The 18110-nt window shown below is 46.4% G+C and overlaps 1 protein-coding gene across 1 annotated transcript; it reads left to right on the top strand.

Moving 5' to 3' along the window:
- Window positions 1-505: 505 nt before the first annotated feature.
- Window positions 506-17753, top strand: mark1 (MAP/microtubule affinity-regulating kinase 1). Its single transcript, XM_041966866.1, has 18 exons — window positions 506-892; window positions 5576-5779; window positions 6411-6464; window positions 7494-7542; window positions 9593-9658; window positions 9822-9892; window positions 11681-11737; window positions 11874-12008; window positions 12615-12716; window positions 13459-13578; window positions 13887-13986; window positions 14613-14725; window positions 14941-15082; window positions 15210-15343; window positions 15952-16037; window positions 16116-16265; window positions 16356-16622; window positions 16938-17753. Exons 1-18 carry the CDS (start codon window positions 842-844, stop codon window positions 17278-17280), a joined length of 2244 nt encoding a protein of 747 aa, XP_041822800.1. The 5' UTR covers window positions 506-841; the 3' UTR covers window positions 17281-17753.
- The last annotated feature ends 357 nt before the right edge of the window (window positions 17754-18110 follow it).

Here is an 18110-nt window from a genome sequence, read left to right as displayed (position 1 = left end):
ACATTTGACTGCACTCAGTACTTTTACTGTAATACTTCAAGTACATTTACTGATTACACTGACACTTTTTAGGGTAGCAACATTCAATGCAGGACTTTTAGCTTAGTATTTTTACATTGTGGTGTAAGTACTTTTACTGTAGTAAAGGTCTGAATACTTCCTCCAGCACCATCCTTTGACTCTGTCTTTAATTTAATGTCAGTTAAAGAAAGATATTCTAAGTGTTTCCCTCTGCTGGTCTTCCATCAGACTGCACCTGGATCAAGTCAGCAGGTAAATGAAGGAAGTCCTCCAGCTGATTCATTCATTCATTAAAAATGTTCCAAAATAAAAGACTTCCGGGTGAGATTAATAAAGTCCCCAAAGCGCGGTGGGTTTCAGAGGAAGCAGCTGAGGATGCTGGGATATTTTTAGGATGACGGTGATGAAGATGAGGATGATGGGTAGGCGGGGCTTTGACGTCATAGTCGTTCTGTTTTTTGTGTCGCTCCGCAGTGCTGCTGTTTGACCTGATCAAGCACCGGAAGCTGCGGGAAACATTTTTACTTCCACACTTCCCTCTCTCTGTCTCTGTCTCTGTCTGTCTGTCTCTGTCTGTCTCTCTCTCTGTCTCTCTCTCTCTCTTTTTGTCTCCATGCGGGTCTCTCTCCCGCACCGACGCAAACACCGGGCCTTCCTGTAGCCGCCGCCCCGGCCTCTCTCTCCCTCCGGCCGGCGGAGCGTCCCAGCTGAGCCCCGCTGAGGTGGCCTGGTTCCCGGGGAGAGATGCTGTAGAGCAGCCGGCGGAGGACATGCTTCTTCCGGACTGAAGCAGCAGAAAGCAGCGGAGGAAAGCAGGAAGATGTCCGGCAGGATGCCTCTGACCACGGTGAGCGAGAGAGAGTCCGATCAGGTACGTCCCGTCCAATCAGTGCTCTGCTTCGATTATTGATTATTGATGGAGTTTGTAGGATTAATGCAGGAGTTTGATTATTGATGAGTTTGAAGGTTTTATTATTCACTGAGAGTCTAACTGCGCGCAGGCCTGCTTCGTTTTGTCATGATGGAGTTGAAATACTTCAGTTTTGTTATTGAGGCTGACCGATGGAGGTGAAGGTGTGACAGTTTGATCAGACAGTCCGATCATTGATTGATCCGGGCTCTGGGGGTTCAGCAGGTCAGTGCCTTGCTCAGAGGCACCTCGGCAGCAGGTGTGTTCAGGCTGAGGTGACGAAGAGGCGACATCCTCCCTCAGTGTTACTCCAGATGTTAAAGGATCAGTGAGTATCTCCTGTCATGACCATTGGAGCACTGAGGCAGGCCAGATTCACACCTTCCTCTTCCTGTCATCGCATGGCATAGTTACCCACAATGCAGCTCTTCCTCTGTAGGAGATTGGGGTGTTATGCTAGTAGCGGCTAACATAGCCTGCAGCAGAGCTGAGGTCAGGTCATCTTTCTGAATATCTGTTCCAGTGTCAGTCTCTCGCCGACGCTGACTCAAGTGACGTCACTCGAGGCCCTTCGGTGGCGCTCCTCTTTAAGACCTTCGTCACTTCAGCTCATGTTGTATTCTCAGACAAATGTGAGTCAAAATCAAAAACTCAGACTAAGTTGACCAGGACACCTCGCTGGTGATGCAGACTCGTATCCATGGAGACAGATGTGGTTTTATTTTTATTCTGTTACTGTGGATGATCCACGCTGAGGGCAGAGTTCACTGGAACTACTTTCTGCAGAAGAAATAGTCCCAGTGAAAATGTTGGCATTGTTTTTGTTTTTTTTTAATCATTTTTAATAATATTTGATGATATTTCGTCATATTTGACTTTGTCTTGGCACAAATTGATTGTGATTCATCAGCCGGAGCTCCAAAGTGTCTCTGATCAGTGTCAGTTTGTCCTCTTTTACTCTGGTGGCTGCTGAAAGCAGACAGTCCACAGCACTGTAAGGAACCACTTGTGATAAGCTAATGTCGCTAGCATTAGCCACATCCAGCATCTGATGAGTCAGCGTCTCGTCCGTTATTTTCCACTCATCCTGAACTGCTCTCATGATGGTTCATTTCCTGTTTGGACTTCAATAAGCAGACCTTGTAAATCTGGCTAACTTTAGCCTTTAATGCTAACTCAAGCAGCGTAGCTCCTCCTCAGCTGAGGTCAGTGGTAGAAAGTAACTGAGTACATTTACTGTATTATGATGTTGTACACAATCATCTCATCTGCAGAAAGAGTACTTTTACGTCAGTACAGTTCTGAATGCAGGCCTTTTACAGTGTAGTGCACTGTGGTATTAGTACTTTTACTGAAGTAAAATACTTCCTGCCCTGCTGATCCAGAGTCAGATGTGGGACTAATTCTTTATGGTGTGCAGCTTCAGGTAGCAGGTAGCTAACAGCTGCTACGTTTGTGAGTGAACAGTGAGGATCTGTCAGGACGTTTTCCTGCAGAGACTTTTTGGACTCAATGGATTAAACTTTGTTCACCTGTGGAGGTAAACGATGGGACAAGCGCAGGTTGTTTGCAGCGTCTGTGTTTCTCTCAGGTCAGCGGTCAGACACTGAGGATATTGGGATGTTTTGATGAGCGTTCGAGGCTCATGTGAACGGCGGCGCTGGATGAAGGAGAGGTCGATGGACCTTGAAGGAATGCTGGGTAAACGCAGCCTCCTTATTGTCATGCTAATGCAGGAATGCTAGCAGGGTTCTCAGGCTTCTCTGGGTTCCTCGTGCAGGTTCTAACAGCACTTTCTGTGCTGATTAATGTGCTCGTTAATTTCTTGATAGCTGATGTCTTTACATTTCTTTATTTTGACCAACAGATAAAAACCTAAAGATTTTCAGTTTCAGCACATCCTCACTGATAAAATGACTGAAACTGTTCAACTGTAGCTGCAGATTTTCACATTTCCTGTTAATGAACTCATTAAACGTGGAAGCAGTTTGAGTGAAACGAGCTTCAGTGTAGCTGGAGAAGCTCTTCCGGTCATGTCTTTGGATGTTTTACCTCCGTCACATGCAGCAGCTCCAGCCGGCTCCTGCTGTCTGTTTACTATTGATTTTTCCCAGAATACATTGCAGCTTGTGATATCAGGAGCGCGGGGATGTTCGGGACTCTGTCTTCCAAAAGTCACATTTAAAATCCAGAAGGGACTCCTGTGAAAACTCCTCGACCCCCCTGAAGGTGGTGTGACCTCTGACCCCGGTCACTGTGTCCAGTACGAGCAGACGCACCGATTCTCCTCAGTGATGAATCGCTGTGAAATCAGCTGCTGGAGGCCTTCTCCATCACCACGGCAACACAAAGGCTTGAGACATGAGGCCACACAGAGGCTGAAGTCCCCGCTGACACACCCTGAACTCTGACCTCTGACCTCCCCGTGGAGGAGGGGGCGGCGATGTGGCCGGGTCAAAGGCGCACCGTCGGGATCCTCCAGACACGTCCTGGTTAGCACAGTGGCTAACCAATGCTAGCTCTGATCACGGCGACTCAGTTTAAGGCTCAGAATTTGTCCTAAAGGTCGTTTCATGTGTCACGAATCAGAATGAAATTTGTCGCTTCTGCTTTGAGGAACAAACATTATGTAATGTTGCTGTCGAAAGAATAACATGTATCTCCAGGTTTGCTGACGAACCCTAACCTTCACAGGTCAACAAATAGTCTGATGTGATGATTGTTGGATCAGTGAAAGATGAACCAGGAAGCTTTTAGTGAGTTTAATTTTGTTTCTGTCTGAGTGAAGCGATGATAAAATGACTGTTTCTGTGAATGGAGTCTGGGGGCTTTGGTGAGAGAGATAGCTGCTGTTTCTGGTTAAACTAAAAAGATCTTACTCTTTAGCCAAAAGGTCTCTGCAGGATCCTTTCCATCATGTCGTCACACTTATTACAACAGTCTGAGCAGAACTAACAAACGAACGTCTGCGATGTGCAAACACCCGGACGGCTGCTGCACTCTCACTTTATTTTAAACGGCGGTCTCCACTCGTCACTCAGACACGAAACACAGAGACACGACGCGTTCTGAATGAGGTTTTCTTACGGCTGCAACAGAACCTGGAAGTTCTGGTTTCTACTCAGTCTGCTTCCTTTTGATAGACTTTCTGAATCCGATGTTATTTTTGGTCACAGAGTATCTGGTTTTTGTATTTTCCTTTCAAAAATGACATTTAACCAACAGCAAACAGTCTCTGTGGTTCCATCAGGCTCTGCGTCCGGAGCTGGACCCACAAACCAGAGGCAGACCTCTCCGGCTGCTGCCATCTGTAAACTGAACCATAAATAAGAAGAGGTTCCTGTTTTGGGCTGCTGCTCTCTGCTTCATGAGGAAGAACTGGTCACATTTAGACAGCAGTTAGTTCATGAGATCAGACAGGAGGAAATAAAATATCTGTCAATCTGTGATGAAATCTGGAACTGCGGGGACGGAGCAGTTCATCACTTCAGTGTACCAGCTGCTTTGACACCCAGCTTTGCTCCGTCGGCTAACAGCAGAGCCGGAGGGTCCAAAACAGATGAAGTTAGCATAGCTTATTAGCTGTATGTGACCGGTCCTTTAACACCAAACTGTCCGTTGGAGATGGAGTGAATGTGACGTGATGTAACTGACTGTTGTTCGGGCGGTGTTGAGTTTCAGCGGTGGGGCGGTCGCGGTGTAAGAGTAGAGGCATTTGTCTCCTCGGTGTCGACTCCTCCAGCTGGGTCAGACGCCGTCAAACTGGTTTCTGTCAGCTCCGGTTCCTCTGACAGCCGCCGGCCAGCAGCAGATCATACAGTTCACTCTGATATTATTGTCCCGGACTGAAACCACGGCGATATTCAACACAAAACCCCCAAAATGATGACCTGTTTTTTTACCTTTCAGACAGTGAGCGTTAGAGGAGCTGGTAGGTGGAGTCTGTTATCTTTGGACAGAGCCATGCTAGCTGTTTCCCCCAGTTTCCAGTCGTTATGCTAAGCTAACAAGCTGCAGGCTGACGCTTCATATTTACAACACAGACTTGAGTGGGACCAATCAGAACGTCGGACGATCAATAAGAAAGCAAATATGTGACATGTGTTTCCCAACATGTTCCTTTGAGTAAACCTCATCCTCAACATCACACGTCGACCCAGAACTGTCCCTGTTTACCAGGTCTGACCTCACTGAGAGGGACTCTGCTGGTCCAGACTGCAGATCTGATCAGCTATATGATGTGTTTCACCTCATCTCACTGTCTGTATCTACGATGATGTGGAAAACATCCTGTAATGAGCAGATGTAAGATGAATCCTACGGTCCAGGTCAGTTTATAACTTCAAACCACCAGGAAATGATTTTCCACATCCTGCATTAACCCTCAGACAGTCATTTTTGCTGAGTTGTAAAGAAGTGAATCATCTGCGTACATGGGATGCAGAACAGTAAACAAGTGCACTTCTCTGTGGCAGACTGCACGGGCCAACGCTGGAGTCGGTCAGCATCCTGGCTCCTTCTTTGAGGACAGGACTCCTCTGGAGTGGACAGGCAGTGCTCCAGTGTACCGTTCAGCTCAGTGTGACTCGCTTCAACACGTTGAAATAATGATCAGAAATCTGTTCATGTGTCTGTCTCTTTCAGCCAAAGACTTCAGACGGCCTCCCGGAGCCACCGGCCCCGCCCACCAAATCATCGAGCCGCCACAGTCTGCCGCCATGTCGCAGCTCTGTGACGTCCGTCGCAGACGAACAGCCGCACGTTGGCAACTACCGCCTGCTGAAGACCATCGGCAAGGGCAACTTCGCCAAAGTCAAACTGGCCAGACACACACTGACCGGCCGAGAGGTGAGAACCGAGCACAGAGTCTCGAGTCTTCAACAGGTCGACCTTTTCTGGAGGATGAGGCGCGTCGTCGGGGGAGATGTGAGGTGAGGTGACGGGGACAGGTGCACGCAGGTGATCAGACTGCTGCTCTGTCTGCTCGCCATCACTCAGTCAAATCTGATGGACGACACGTCAATCTGCACCGAGCAGATCGAGCCAGACAGGAAGTCAGAGACAGGAACTGTAGATTTTCAAGATAAAACACCCTGTGCAGACTCCCGATCGTACATCAACAATTAACGCAATTAAAACAGACAAAAAGGAGCCACTGATCTATGAAGCCTCCTTTCTCACAGCAGGAACACAAATATCAAGGAAAAATGATCAAATAAGCAAAATCTGAGCAAGTCAACAAAATCAGGCGGAAAAAACAGAACAAAAACGTGTTGCAGCCAGACCCGGCGGGACCCCTGCGTGAGGGGGTCCTCAGTGCCAGAACGGCCCTGCTCTACCAGGACCACACATGATAGATCAACACAGTCTCATAGAGCTTCAGAAGCCTTCAGTCAACGTCAACAGTAAAAACTAAAGGTAGAATAAGAAGCTGAATTTCTCCTCACTGTCAACATTTAACACACGTCGTCTCCTGCAGGTCGCCATCAAAATCATCGACAAGACTCAGCTGAACCCCACCAGCCTGCAGAAGGTACAGTCTGTCTGTCTGTCTGTCTGTCTGTCTGTCTGTCTGTCTGTCTGTCTGTCTGTCTGTCCGTCCGTCTGTCCGTCCGTCTGTCTGCCTGTCTGTCTACCTTTCTGTCTGCCTGCCTGTCTGTCCGTCTGTCTGTCTGCCTGTCTGTCCGTCTGTCCGTCTGTCTGTCTACCTTTCTGTCTGCCTGCCTGTCTGTCCGTCTGTCTGTCTGCCTGTCTGTCCGTCTGTCTGTCTGCCTGTCAGTCTGCCTGTCTACCTGTCCGTCTGCCTGTCTGTCTACCTGTCCGTCTGCCTGTCTGTCTACCTGCCTGCCTGTCTGCCTGTCTACCTGTCTGTCTGTCTGTCTGTCTGCCTGCCTGTCTGTCTGCCTGTCTGTCCGTCTGTCCGTCTGTCTGTCTGCCCGTCTGTCTGTCTGTCTGCCTGTCTACCTGCCTGTCTACCTGCCTGTCTACCTGCCTGTCTGTCTCTCTGCCTGTCTGTCTTCAGTACTAACAGTACTTTCAGATTTGGTTCTTCAGCTCTTTAAAGGTGCAGCAGGTATCGCTCCTGCATGTCAGCTGACGTGGATCTACCTGTCCTGACAGGTGTCAGCGTCATCACTAACTAAACCGATTTCTTTGAGCTTCTCAAACACGCTGATGACCTGATGGTCCACAGGAAGACAGTGAATAACAGTGTTGAGGATCGGTTTGATCCTAGACTCGAGTTTAAAGTCAACACTTTGATCAGCAGCACGTCTGTACTCACACAGCTGACCGCACGTTTACGAACCCAATCAAAGTGTTTTCATTCAACTGTGAGACTCTAAAACTCTGCAGACCTCTGCCAACTCAACATGTCTCCCTAATTTCACCCCAAATAAAATAACGATGCATCAACTTCCTTAATTGGACACTCGTATATAACTATCTGAGGACCAGGAAGTCTTTTTAATGAATGACTTGGATCCTGTTGGAGTCTGTGCTGCAGAAAACTGTGAATGAATAAAAGTCGAGATGACGTCGGTCAAAATATGTTTCTCTTCAGCTCTTCAGGGAGGTCAGTGTGATGAAGATCCTCAACCACCCAAACATCGGTGAGTCTGCACTTTCCCCTCCTCTTCCTCTCCTTTGTCCTCCTCCACCTAATTTCTCAGTGTGATAAACATCTAATAGAAAACTTTAGACAACATGTAACAGTCTCCCTGCTGCTCTTCACAGAAATAAAAGACAACAAAGAGCTCAGTTTTGTCCTTGAAACTATCTTAAAGCAAACAGTGAAGTTAAAAATGATGATGATGATGATGATTGTTGTACTTGTGGCAATGATAAGGAGACACACCTCAACAAAAACTAACATCACAAAAAAGGCAGCAGTGTCAAAATGTTTTCCAACAAATACAGTTTTTGAGGTTTTTTTTCGAGACAAAGAACTTTCTTCTGATTTGCTAAACCTCCAACAGGTAAACATGCACAGACCTTACTTCATTGGTTTATTGATAACTCTGAGCCAATCATCACAGAGCCGTGTTCTTCAGTATTTGGCAGTTCATTGTGGCTGAGCTCAGTATTTGGCAGTGGTACAGCTCAGTATTTGGCAGCTGTGGAGCTTCAGTATTTGGTAGTAGTAGAGCTCAGTGTCTGGTGGTGGTAGTAGTGCTCAGTATTTGGCAACAGCAGAGCTCAGTATTTGTCAGTGGTAGAGCTCAGTAAATACTGAGCAGTTCATAGTAGTCTAGCTCAGTATTTGGCAGTGGTAGAGATCAGTTTTAAGCATCAGTAGATCAGCGTTTGTCAGTGGTAGAGCTCAGTATTTGGCAGTTCATTGCAGTTGTGCTCAGTATTTGTCAGCAGTAGAGCTCAGTATGTGGAAGCTGTAGAGCTTCAGTGTTTGGTAGTAGTAGAACTTCTGCGTTTGGTGGTGGTAGTAGTGCTTAGTATTTGGCAACAGCAGATCTCAGTATTTGTCAGTGGTAGAGCTCAGGATTTGTCAGTGGTAAAGCTCAGTATTTGGCAATTCATAGTGGTTGAGCTCAGTTTTTGGCAGTGGTAGAGCTCACTATTTGGCAACAGCAGAGCTCATTATTTTGCAGTGGTACAGCTCACTATTTGGCAATTTATAGTAGTCAACCTCAGTATTTGTTAGTGGTAGAGCTCAATATTTGGCAATTCATAGTGGTTGAGCTCAGTATTTGGCAACTTAGAGCTTCAGTGTTTGGTAGTAGTAGAACTTCTGCGTTTGGTGATGGTAGTAGTGCTCAGAATTTGGCAGCAGCAGAGCTCATTATTTGGCAGTGGTACAGCTCACTATTTGGCAAGTCATAGTAGTCAACCTCAGTATTTGGCAACAGCAGACCTCAGTTTTTGGCAGTGGTAGAGCTCAATTTTTGGCAGTTCATAGTAGTCGAGCTCAGTATTTGTCAGTTGTAGAGCTCAGTATTTGGCGGTTCATCTTGGCTGAGCTCAGTATTTGGCAGTGGTAGAGCTCAGTATTTGGCAGCTGTAGAGCTTCAGTGTTTCATAGTAGTCAACCTCAGTATTTGGCAGTTCATCGTGGCTGAGCTCAGTTTTTGGCAGTGGTAGAGCTCAGTATTTGGCAGCTGTAGAGCTTCAGTGTTTGGTAGTAGTAGGGCTCAGTGTCTGGTGGTGGAGGTTGTGCTCAGTATTTGGCAACAGCAGAGCTCAGTTTTTGGCAGTGGTACAGCTCACTATTGGCAAGTCACAGTGGTAGGGCTCAGTATTTGGCAACTTAGAGCTTCAGTGTTTTGTAGTAGTAGAACTTCTGCATTTGGTGGTGGTAGTAGTGCTCAGTATTTGGCAGTTCATAGTAGTCGAGCTCAGTATTTGTCAGTGGTAGAGCTCAGTATTTGGCAGTTCATCGTGGCTGAGCTCAGTTTTTGGCAGTGGTAGAGCTCAGTATTTGGCAGCTGTAGAGCTATAGTGTTTGATAGTAGTAGAGCTCAGTGTCTGGTGGTGGTTGTAGTGCTCAGTATTTGGCAGTGGTAGAGCTCAGTATTTGGCAGCTGTAGAGCTTCAGTGTTTGGCAGTGATTGAGCTCAGTGTCTGGTGGTGGTAGTAGTGCTCAGCATTTGTCAGTGGTAGAGCTCAGTATTTGGCAATCATAATGTTTCTTCTTTTGTTTTTCAGTGAAGTTGTTTGAGGTGATCGAGACAGAGAAAACTCTGTACCTGGTGATGGAGTACGCCAGCGGAGGTAAGACCCGGACACCTCACAGTCTGCCTTTGATTGTTAGCATGAACAGTGATGGAGATAGGAACAATGTTCTCCAACTAAGCCTCATCATTAAGTCATCCAGAGGTTTTATTGTAAAACTAGAGGTGAGACACCTCTTCTCACCTGTCTGTCTGTGTTTCAGGTGAAGTCTTTGACTATCTGGTTGCTCACGGACGAATGAAGGAGAAGGAGGCCAGAGCCAAGTTTCGCCAGGTGAGATTATTTCATATCTCGGGCACAGTCCGGTCCTCAGAGTCCCATGATCCACAGTGTCCTCGTCAGATGCTTAGTGCTGCATTCAGGTCTCTGTGAACGTTTGGACCACTCGCTGGGTCGTACAGTGATTTCAAAATTCTCTCATTCACTCTGACGAGTGAACAATAACTTTCTCTTTATAATTTAGTTTTTGGCCATTTTATGCCTTTATTACATACAGATAGTGGGACGTGATCTTGTGGTTTGTTTTCTTCCTTTGATCAGCCTTCAGTCACTTAAACATTTAAGAAGAATGAAACTCTCAACTTTCTAGTATAAAGTAGTTTAATCTTCAGATTGCCGCTGATTGATCGCATCAATTTTTAAACCCTTCATGTTCCGCTTCTTCCTGATTGGTTGTGAATTAAACACGGGATGGTTTGCCGTTCCATTCCTGCACACTTGAAGGTGCTGTTCCACAAGGAAACTTCCTGATGTAGAGTCGTGGATCATGTGTCATTACGGGTGTTGCTAAGCGACAGGTAGAAGCAGCTGGTCTCCAAAGCACTGTACAACAAAATAAATTCAGTTCTCACCATGTTTGTGTGATGCTTTCTGGTCATAATAAAACAATAAACTATTTTATTGAACATAAACACGTATTGATTATGTAAATAACTGATCAAATTTACCAAATCGTAATATTACATAATAATGTTGTTGCAAGATTCTTTGTTTTGTCACATTACACCATCTCTGCTCGCCGCGACCTTCTGAAAATTTTTGCTGAAAATCAGTGTTGTGGTTTTCTGTCTGGTGAAGTGTTGTAGCAGGATGCTGTTCCTAAGGCCCAGACCAGACCACAACGCCCACCACAGTTTAATTCAGTGTGCGTTAGCGTAACCGCTAATAAAACACATCTCTTTCATTATGGTCCATTAGCGCAGCAGCTAATCGTCTGTGGTCATCAAACACTGCTGCTGCCTGTATCAGCTGCTTGGCCTTAACTAAATTTATTCATTTTATTCTCCACTGATTTTATCTCTTAGCTGTTTTTCCTGATTTCTGCCTTTATGTTTAAATAAAGTTATGACTCATAACATCTGTAAACTGTAGTAGAGCTCAGTCTATAGTGGTCTGCAGTGACAGTCGGTCCATCATCGTGTTATGATGAACCAGCTGCTGAACCTGAGAGTTGTATAGATGATCCTGATCCTCAGAGGATGAATCCCTTTACCTTCACAGTCCCCTGATGTTTCCTCTGGTGCCTCCGGCAGGTCTACACTCTCACTCATCCTATATTTACTTAAAATGTAATAACTTCCTATCACCGTGGTAATTGTTAGATTTAGCATGTTAGCATTCGCATGTTAGCATGCTAACAGTGCACAGGTCTAACACCAAGTGATAATGCTAGTGATGCTAAAGTTAAGGCTAACCTTCAGTTGCTTCCTGTTAACATGTTAACAAGCGACTTCAGTATTTTTCATGTATGTTTCTGGGGCTGGAAGTGTTTGTGCTTCAGGTGGAAATCCAAAATGTTTTCTCATCTCTGAAACATCATAACAGCTAAACAAAAGCTCTGCAGGAGGCTAACGGTCTGTGGAAGTTACTCCACCGAGTACAGGACAGTATATTTAATTCATTCATTTATCTTAGACTGACTCTGAACTGAGCCTAACAAGCTGAGACTCAGATGTCCCACCAGGCCACCGTACAGGATAAACCCTCTGATTAATGTAACAGCATGAGCTGCTCTCTGGTGCCACCTTCAGGACAAATGTTTGAACTGTGCATTTCTGTCAGATTGTGTCAGCAGTGGAGTACTGTCACCAGAAGAGGATCGTGCACAGAGACCTAAAGGTACACACACACACACACACATCAAAGTGTGAACAGAGATTATTCACAGCTGGTTGGTCTTTGTGTGTGTTCCACTGCTTTGTGCTCGGTCTTGTGTTTGTTCCATCAGTCAAAGTTAAAACTCTTTGTGTCTCAGGCCGAGAACCTTCTGCTGGACGCTGACATGAACATTAAAATAGCCGACTTCGGCTTCAGTAACGAGTTCACACTGGGCAGTAAGCTGGACACCTTCTGTGGATCTCCTCCCTACGCCGCTCCTGAACTCTTCCAGGTGAACGCTCGGCCCCTCCCACCACACCTGCGTAACAACACGCCACACTGCGACTGATTGACATCGTCACGTCACATCGACGAGACAGACATCTGTGCTCATTTGACATATTTAACATCTGAAAGAAGGAAGACAGAAAGGAAGAAGATGAGATAAATGAGGGGAGGAAGGGGAAAAAAGATGAGAGGGATTCAGTGAAGTAAGGAAGAATAGAGGGAAGAGAGAAGGTAAAATTCATGTGACTGAAAATATTAACATGAATCAAACGTCAGTCTGAGAAGAAATCTTTCTGTTATTGTTGGTGTGTCGCGTGTTTTCTGTGTTTAAATGTGGACGGAAACTCTGAACAAACAGCAAACACTCAATTAAATTAAATTTACTTTATTTCATGTTTTAATAAAAACAGTACAAATAAAGTTTAAAAAAGGTCAAACTTTGAAAGAACGATGAGAAATGTGACGTAATTGTTAAAGTGGAAGAAGTGAAATAAAGTAAAGCTTTATTGGTTTATATGGAAAACTTTCTGAGAATGAAGTTCAGGAATGATTGCATCATCTGGTGAAGCTGCAGTGGGCTGCTGGGTAATGTAGTCCTGTAACCCTGCAGGGGAAGAAGTACGACGGGCCGGAGGTGGACGTCTGGAGTCTGGGAGTGATTCTGTACACGCTGGTCAGCGGCTCGCTGCCGTTCGACGGACAGAACCTGAAGGTACCTCAGAGTGTGGACAAAATAACAGAAACACAGCCTCAGGACCACAGACTGACACCAAACCTCAACAAAAACCGAACCTTAGAGGTTTATCCAGTATGTACAGAAGCTGCGTGTCCCTGATTAACTGGAGGATCAAAACTAATCTCAACTCGAGCTTTGTCAGAATCAAGTCAGTCAAAACCCCAAATATTCAGTTTAGTGTAATATTAAGACAAATAACAGCAGTTTTTACATTTTAGAAGCTTAAAGAAGAGAATGTTTTAATTTTTTACATAAAAAAAAGAACTTGAACAGGTAATTGATTATCAGAATCGTTTCTGATTAACTTTCTGTTGATGAACTCACAGACGACTGTTGCAGCTGTTACAGGAGGCTAATGGTCCTCACAGATACAAGCTAGCTGCTAGCATCTGTGTCAGACATTTATCTCTAATGCACTCGACTCGCTAACAAACTGACTGTCATTCTTGAGCTAACGTTTTGTAACCGTGAGATAGAAACGCACATTTTCTGGCATTAGTGAGCTAACTTTTGTTAGCTGACAGTAGCTGAGGAACACCAGTTAGCTCACTAGCTAGTAATCAACAGAAGTCAGAGGATGTTAAAAGCTCTTTATGACAGAAAACAACTTGGAATGACCATGACCAGCTACAGGTTACTGACAGTGAACATGCTAACATCAGACATGCTAACATGCCTGTGTGTGTGTGTGTGTGTGTGCGTGTGTGTGTGTGTGTAGGAGCTGAGGGAGCGTGTTCTCAGAGGAAAGTACCGGATTCCTTTCTACATGTCGACTGACTGTGAGAACCTGCTGAAGAAGCTTCTGGTTCTGAACCCGGGGAAACGAGGCAGCCTGCAGGTAAAACCAGCTTCAGGGATTAGAACCAGCAACCTGAAACCTGCACACCTGTGAACAACAACAACATGTAAAACTCATACGTGATCATTTTCAACATGAGGTAGAATCTTGAGTCTGATTGGCTCAGCTGATCCAGAGCTATGAGAGGAGTGCTGTGGTTGGCTAAGAATGGATTCATCATCCAGTTCACCCTCTTCTCAATACTCATGTTCTCCGAGTGTTTTTGCACTCTGTGCTGCTGCTGTTCACTTTGTTCCTTCATGTTCTTCATCCCTGAATGTTTAATGTTCATGTCGTTTGTTTCTCAGCAAATCATGAAGGATCGTTGGATGAATGTCGGCTATGAGGACAAGGAGCTGAAATCATACAGCGAACCAGAACAAGACTTCAGTGACCTCAAACGCATCGGTCAGGCACACACACACACTCAGAGACACACACACACACACAAAGACACACAGACAGACACACACACACACACACACACACACACAGACACAAAGACACACAGACAGACACACACACACACACAGACACACAGACACAAAGACACACAGACAGACACACACACACACACACACACACACAGACACAAAGACACACAGACAGACACAGACACACAGACACAGAGGATTATGGGATGACAGTTTTGCTCTGTGCGTCCCACAATCCTCCTGTTTGATGATGTAATTTTATTATCTGGAAGAAGCTGAAACTGATGAATTGTAATAACTTTATTGATCCTCTGACTTTTCATCAACACCATCATCAGGTTTCACCACATCTCACTGTCTCCACATATTTATGACCACATACCTGCAGAACTGATGACATTAACGAATGTCAGCATGCTAACACGTTAAACGATGGTGAACATGGTAAACATTACACCCGCTAATCATGAGTGTGTTAGCAGCATGTTAGCATTTAGCTCCAAGCACCAGTGTTTCCAAGTAGAGCCTCGCTGCAGAGTGTCAGTCTTGTTTTACACACATCCAAGGTGAGTGTACTGTGTGTGTTATCCAACCAATCAGAGCTGATGGGGACGATGGGCTTCTCTCAGGAGGAGGTGATGAAGGCGCTGGAGGGTCAGAAATACAACGAGGTGACGGCAATATACCTGCTGCTGGGGAGGAAATCTGCTGAGGTTCGTTACTCTGTTCAGTGAAATCGTCCTGATTTGTCAGATTCATCTGTGTACAATGCAGGTCAGGACATGTTTAGCCTAGCTTAGCACAAAGACTGCATCCAGGGGGAAACTGTTAGCCTAGCTCCAACAAAGGATGAAAAACCCAGCATCTCCCAGTCTGTAGATGAGTCCGTGTTCTACCCAAGACCCTCTGTTGTGTTTATTTCCACCAGTTTGAAGGCAGTGAGTCTTTGTCCAGCAGTAACCTGGTTCAAAGGTCACGACCCAGCAGTGACCTCAACGGCTCCAGTCAGTCCCCTGCCCACTCTCGCACCGTATCGGCCAATCAGAAGCAGCGACGTTTCAGTGACCATGGTGAGTTCCTGCGCAGACTGAAGACTGTTTGCTTTGTTCACTGCATTCATACCCACACATCAAGATCTGCTTACATGAGAATTAGATCTGGATCAAGTCTTTGAATGCTGTCTGTGTTGTGTCTCAGTGGCGCCCTCTATCCCCCCACCTGTCTCCTACACCAAGCGTTGTCATGCCAACAGTGTAGAAAGCGACAGGAAGGACGAGCCGGCTTCACCCATGGGAGCTCCAGACCGCAGGAGGTCAGCCACAGCCTCAGGGGTGAGAGGATTCAGATTCTGGTCTAAACCAGGTCCTGGTACAGAGGCCAGGTTTAAACTAGGGTTAAAGGCTAAATCACACATACAACATATAATCAAAGCTTTTTGACCCTCATCTCTGCAGTGACACGATTTTGATCTGTTCACTGTTGAATAGTTTCCATGTTCAGAAAACGTCACTGCATTAGCAACCAGGCTAACACCACGTAGCATTAGCTGCTGTTAGCAGAGCAGCTCCGTCTGTCATTTTAGCAGAACTCTGAGCCTCACTGGAGTTCAGCCAATAAAACCGAAAATAATCTTTGTTCTGTGTTATTATATCTCACAGAACTCACTAACTCATCTCTGGATCATCAGTAAATGTTCTGATCGCATTCCTGCTCCTCGAGGATGATCCCTGTAGCTACATTTTAATGATTCTAAAACAGTTTCTCTAGCGCCACCCTCAGGACAAACATTGCACGTTTAGCTCCAGGACTGGTCAAACTGAACAGCTGCATCATCAAGAGGTCTGTTGTTGCTGTAATGAGCTCTGCAGCCTCTGAGGGCCGCTGTTGTCGGGTTGGTCAGTGGAATGAAGCTGATTGGTTCAGACTGTCTGTGTTGCAGAGCATAACTCGGAGGAACACGTATGTTAATGAGAGGACGAGTGCTGAGCGCCACTCGGCTGCTGTCTCCAACGGGAAGGACAGCAGGTGAGGGGAATTCTGGGAGTTTTCATTGATCACATGATGCTGTTGTCCACATCATTAACTAATCTGTGTCTGTTTCAGTCTACCTGAGGTACCTGCAGCATCCCCCTCCCCATCGCTAGGGGTAACCGCGTCCTCGACACGCCCCCGGCACGTCAAGTCCATGTCAGCGTCAGGACATCCCATGAAGTCCTGCCTGCCTCCCATCGACGACAACGCCGAGTACCAGAGGTGAGTCAGTTCATTTCATGTCTCCTCGCAGCGGTGAAACATTTCATTTTTCTATCACAGTATAAACAGCGTCCTCTCCTCCCACCACAGCTCCCCCCAGCAGCCTCCGTCATCACCCTCAGCCTTCAGCGTCACCAGCAGCAGCAGCACCACGCCGGACCGAACCCGCTTCCCCCGAGGCTCCTCCAGCCGCTCCACCTTCCACGGCGCTCAGCTTCGAGACCGACGACCCGCCACCTACAACGGCCCGCCGGCCTCGCCGAGCGTGTCGCAGCACACCACCGCGTCGCTGGCCTCGCCCCGCCGGGGAACCTCCACCTCCCTCATCGGCAAGATCACCTCCAAGTTTGTCCGAAGGTCAGTGAAAGCTCAGGAGGTCGTGGAGCGGAAGTCATGTGCTTCAGTGAGCCAATCAGAATTCAGCAGCATTTCAACCAAAATCTGATGAGGTGGGCGGTCTGGTCACTGTTGGTCAAACCTCAGCAAACCACGTTCACGCAGTCCTGATGAGTGTTAACCGTTAATGAAGTCTCTTAAACTCCATCATTGCTTCTTTAGTCATGAATATTTACTGAAGCAGAAACAGAAACATGGACGGTCGCCATGGCGACAGCTGCTCTGTGTCTGCTCGCTCTGTTCATGCTGCTGGTTTGTTGGGTCTGTTTCCTCCAGGAGTTTATCAGGTGAGCCCAAAGAGGACGGCCGGGACTCCAAGCCTCGTTCCCTGCGCTTCACCTGGAGCATGAAGACCACATCCTCCATGGAGGCAGGGGACATGATGAAGGAGATCCGGAGGGTTCTGGACGCCAACAACTGTGACTACGAGCAGCGCGAGCGCTACTCGCTGTTCTGTGTGCACGGCGACGCCCGGCAGGACACTCTGGTCCAGTGGGAGATGGAGGTGTGCAAGCTGCCCCGCCTCTCGCTAAACGGCGTGCGGTTCAAAAGGATCTCTGGCACGTCCATCGCCTTCAAAAACATCGCCTCCAAAGTGGCCAACGAGCTCAGGCTGTGAGCCGTTTCCCACGATCATCAGTATCCTTAAACACTGCGAGGAGGATATCTCTGCTCCTCTTCCTCACAAAATGATGCCCCGCCAAGTGACGGCGGCCATCTTGTGTTCAGCACTATTCCTCCCCGACTGCGGTACGGCTCAGAGGAAACACCTTATTATACTCGACACACTAACTATTTAATGTAATCACTAAATGTTTGCCAGTGAAACCAAATATTAAAGCGCAGATATCGAGCAGGTCGTGGTTCAGTGATTCATCAGAACAGACAGCGAGAGCGTCATGCTAACGTTAAAATCCCTCCGGAGTGAGACTTCATGTTAGTCTGTCACTGTTTACGGCACTTCTGGAAACTGAGTTTTGAAACATCGATGGAAGAACGTGCTTGCAATTATTTTTTAATGCATGATTTAATTATTTTCTTATCTCAAGAAAACAAAAAGTGATTTTCTCGATGTGATGAGATGATTTATCACAAAAAGGAAAACAGGCTGCTGTGTGAGCGGTAGACTAACCTGCAGCACAGGGACAGGTGTGCTGCAGGCTAACCTCGTATGTATGTTAACCCTGAGCTGAACGATCTGGTCTGAATGTTATCTCTAACAGAAAGACCTGGCGGTCTGATGCAGTGATCAATAATCGTACTCTTTGATCAGGATGTCGTGTGTACGTTCTGTCATCCTGATGTCTGACAAACGTTAAAAGCAAAAAGAGGAAACGTGCTTTGGTTTTCTAGCAGGTTCGTTGACTCATTTCATCAACAAAATAATGAACTTGTGATCTTGAGATAACGGCATTAAAAGAAAATTGCAAGCATGTCACAGTAACAGCC

This window comes from Chelmon rostratus, chromosome 3 (assembly GCF_017976325.1).
Source record: "Chelmon rostratus isolate fCheRos1 chromosome 3, fCheRos1.pri, whole genome shotgun sequence".
Classification (NCBI taxonomy): domain Eukaryota; kingdom Metazoa; phylum Chordata; class Actinopteri; order Chaetodontiformes; family Chaetodontidae; genus Chelmon; species Chelmon rostratus.
Note: the sequence above shows the minus strand (reverse complement) of the source record. Positions and strands in the feature narration are given on the sequence as shown.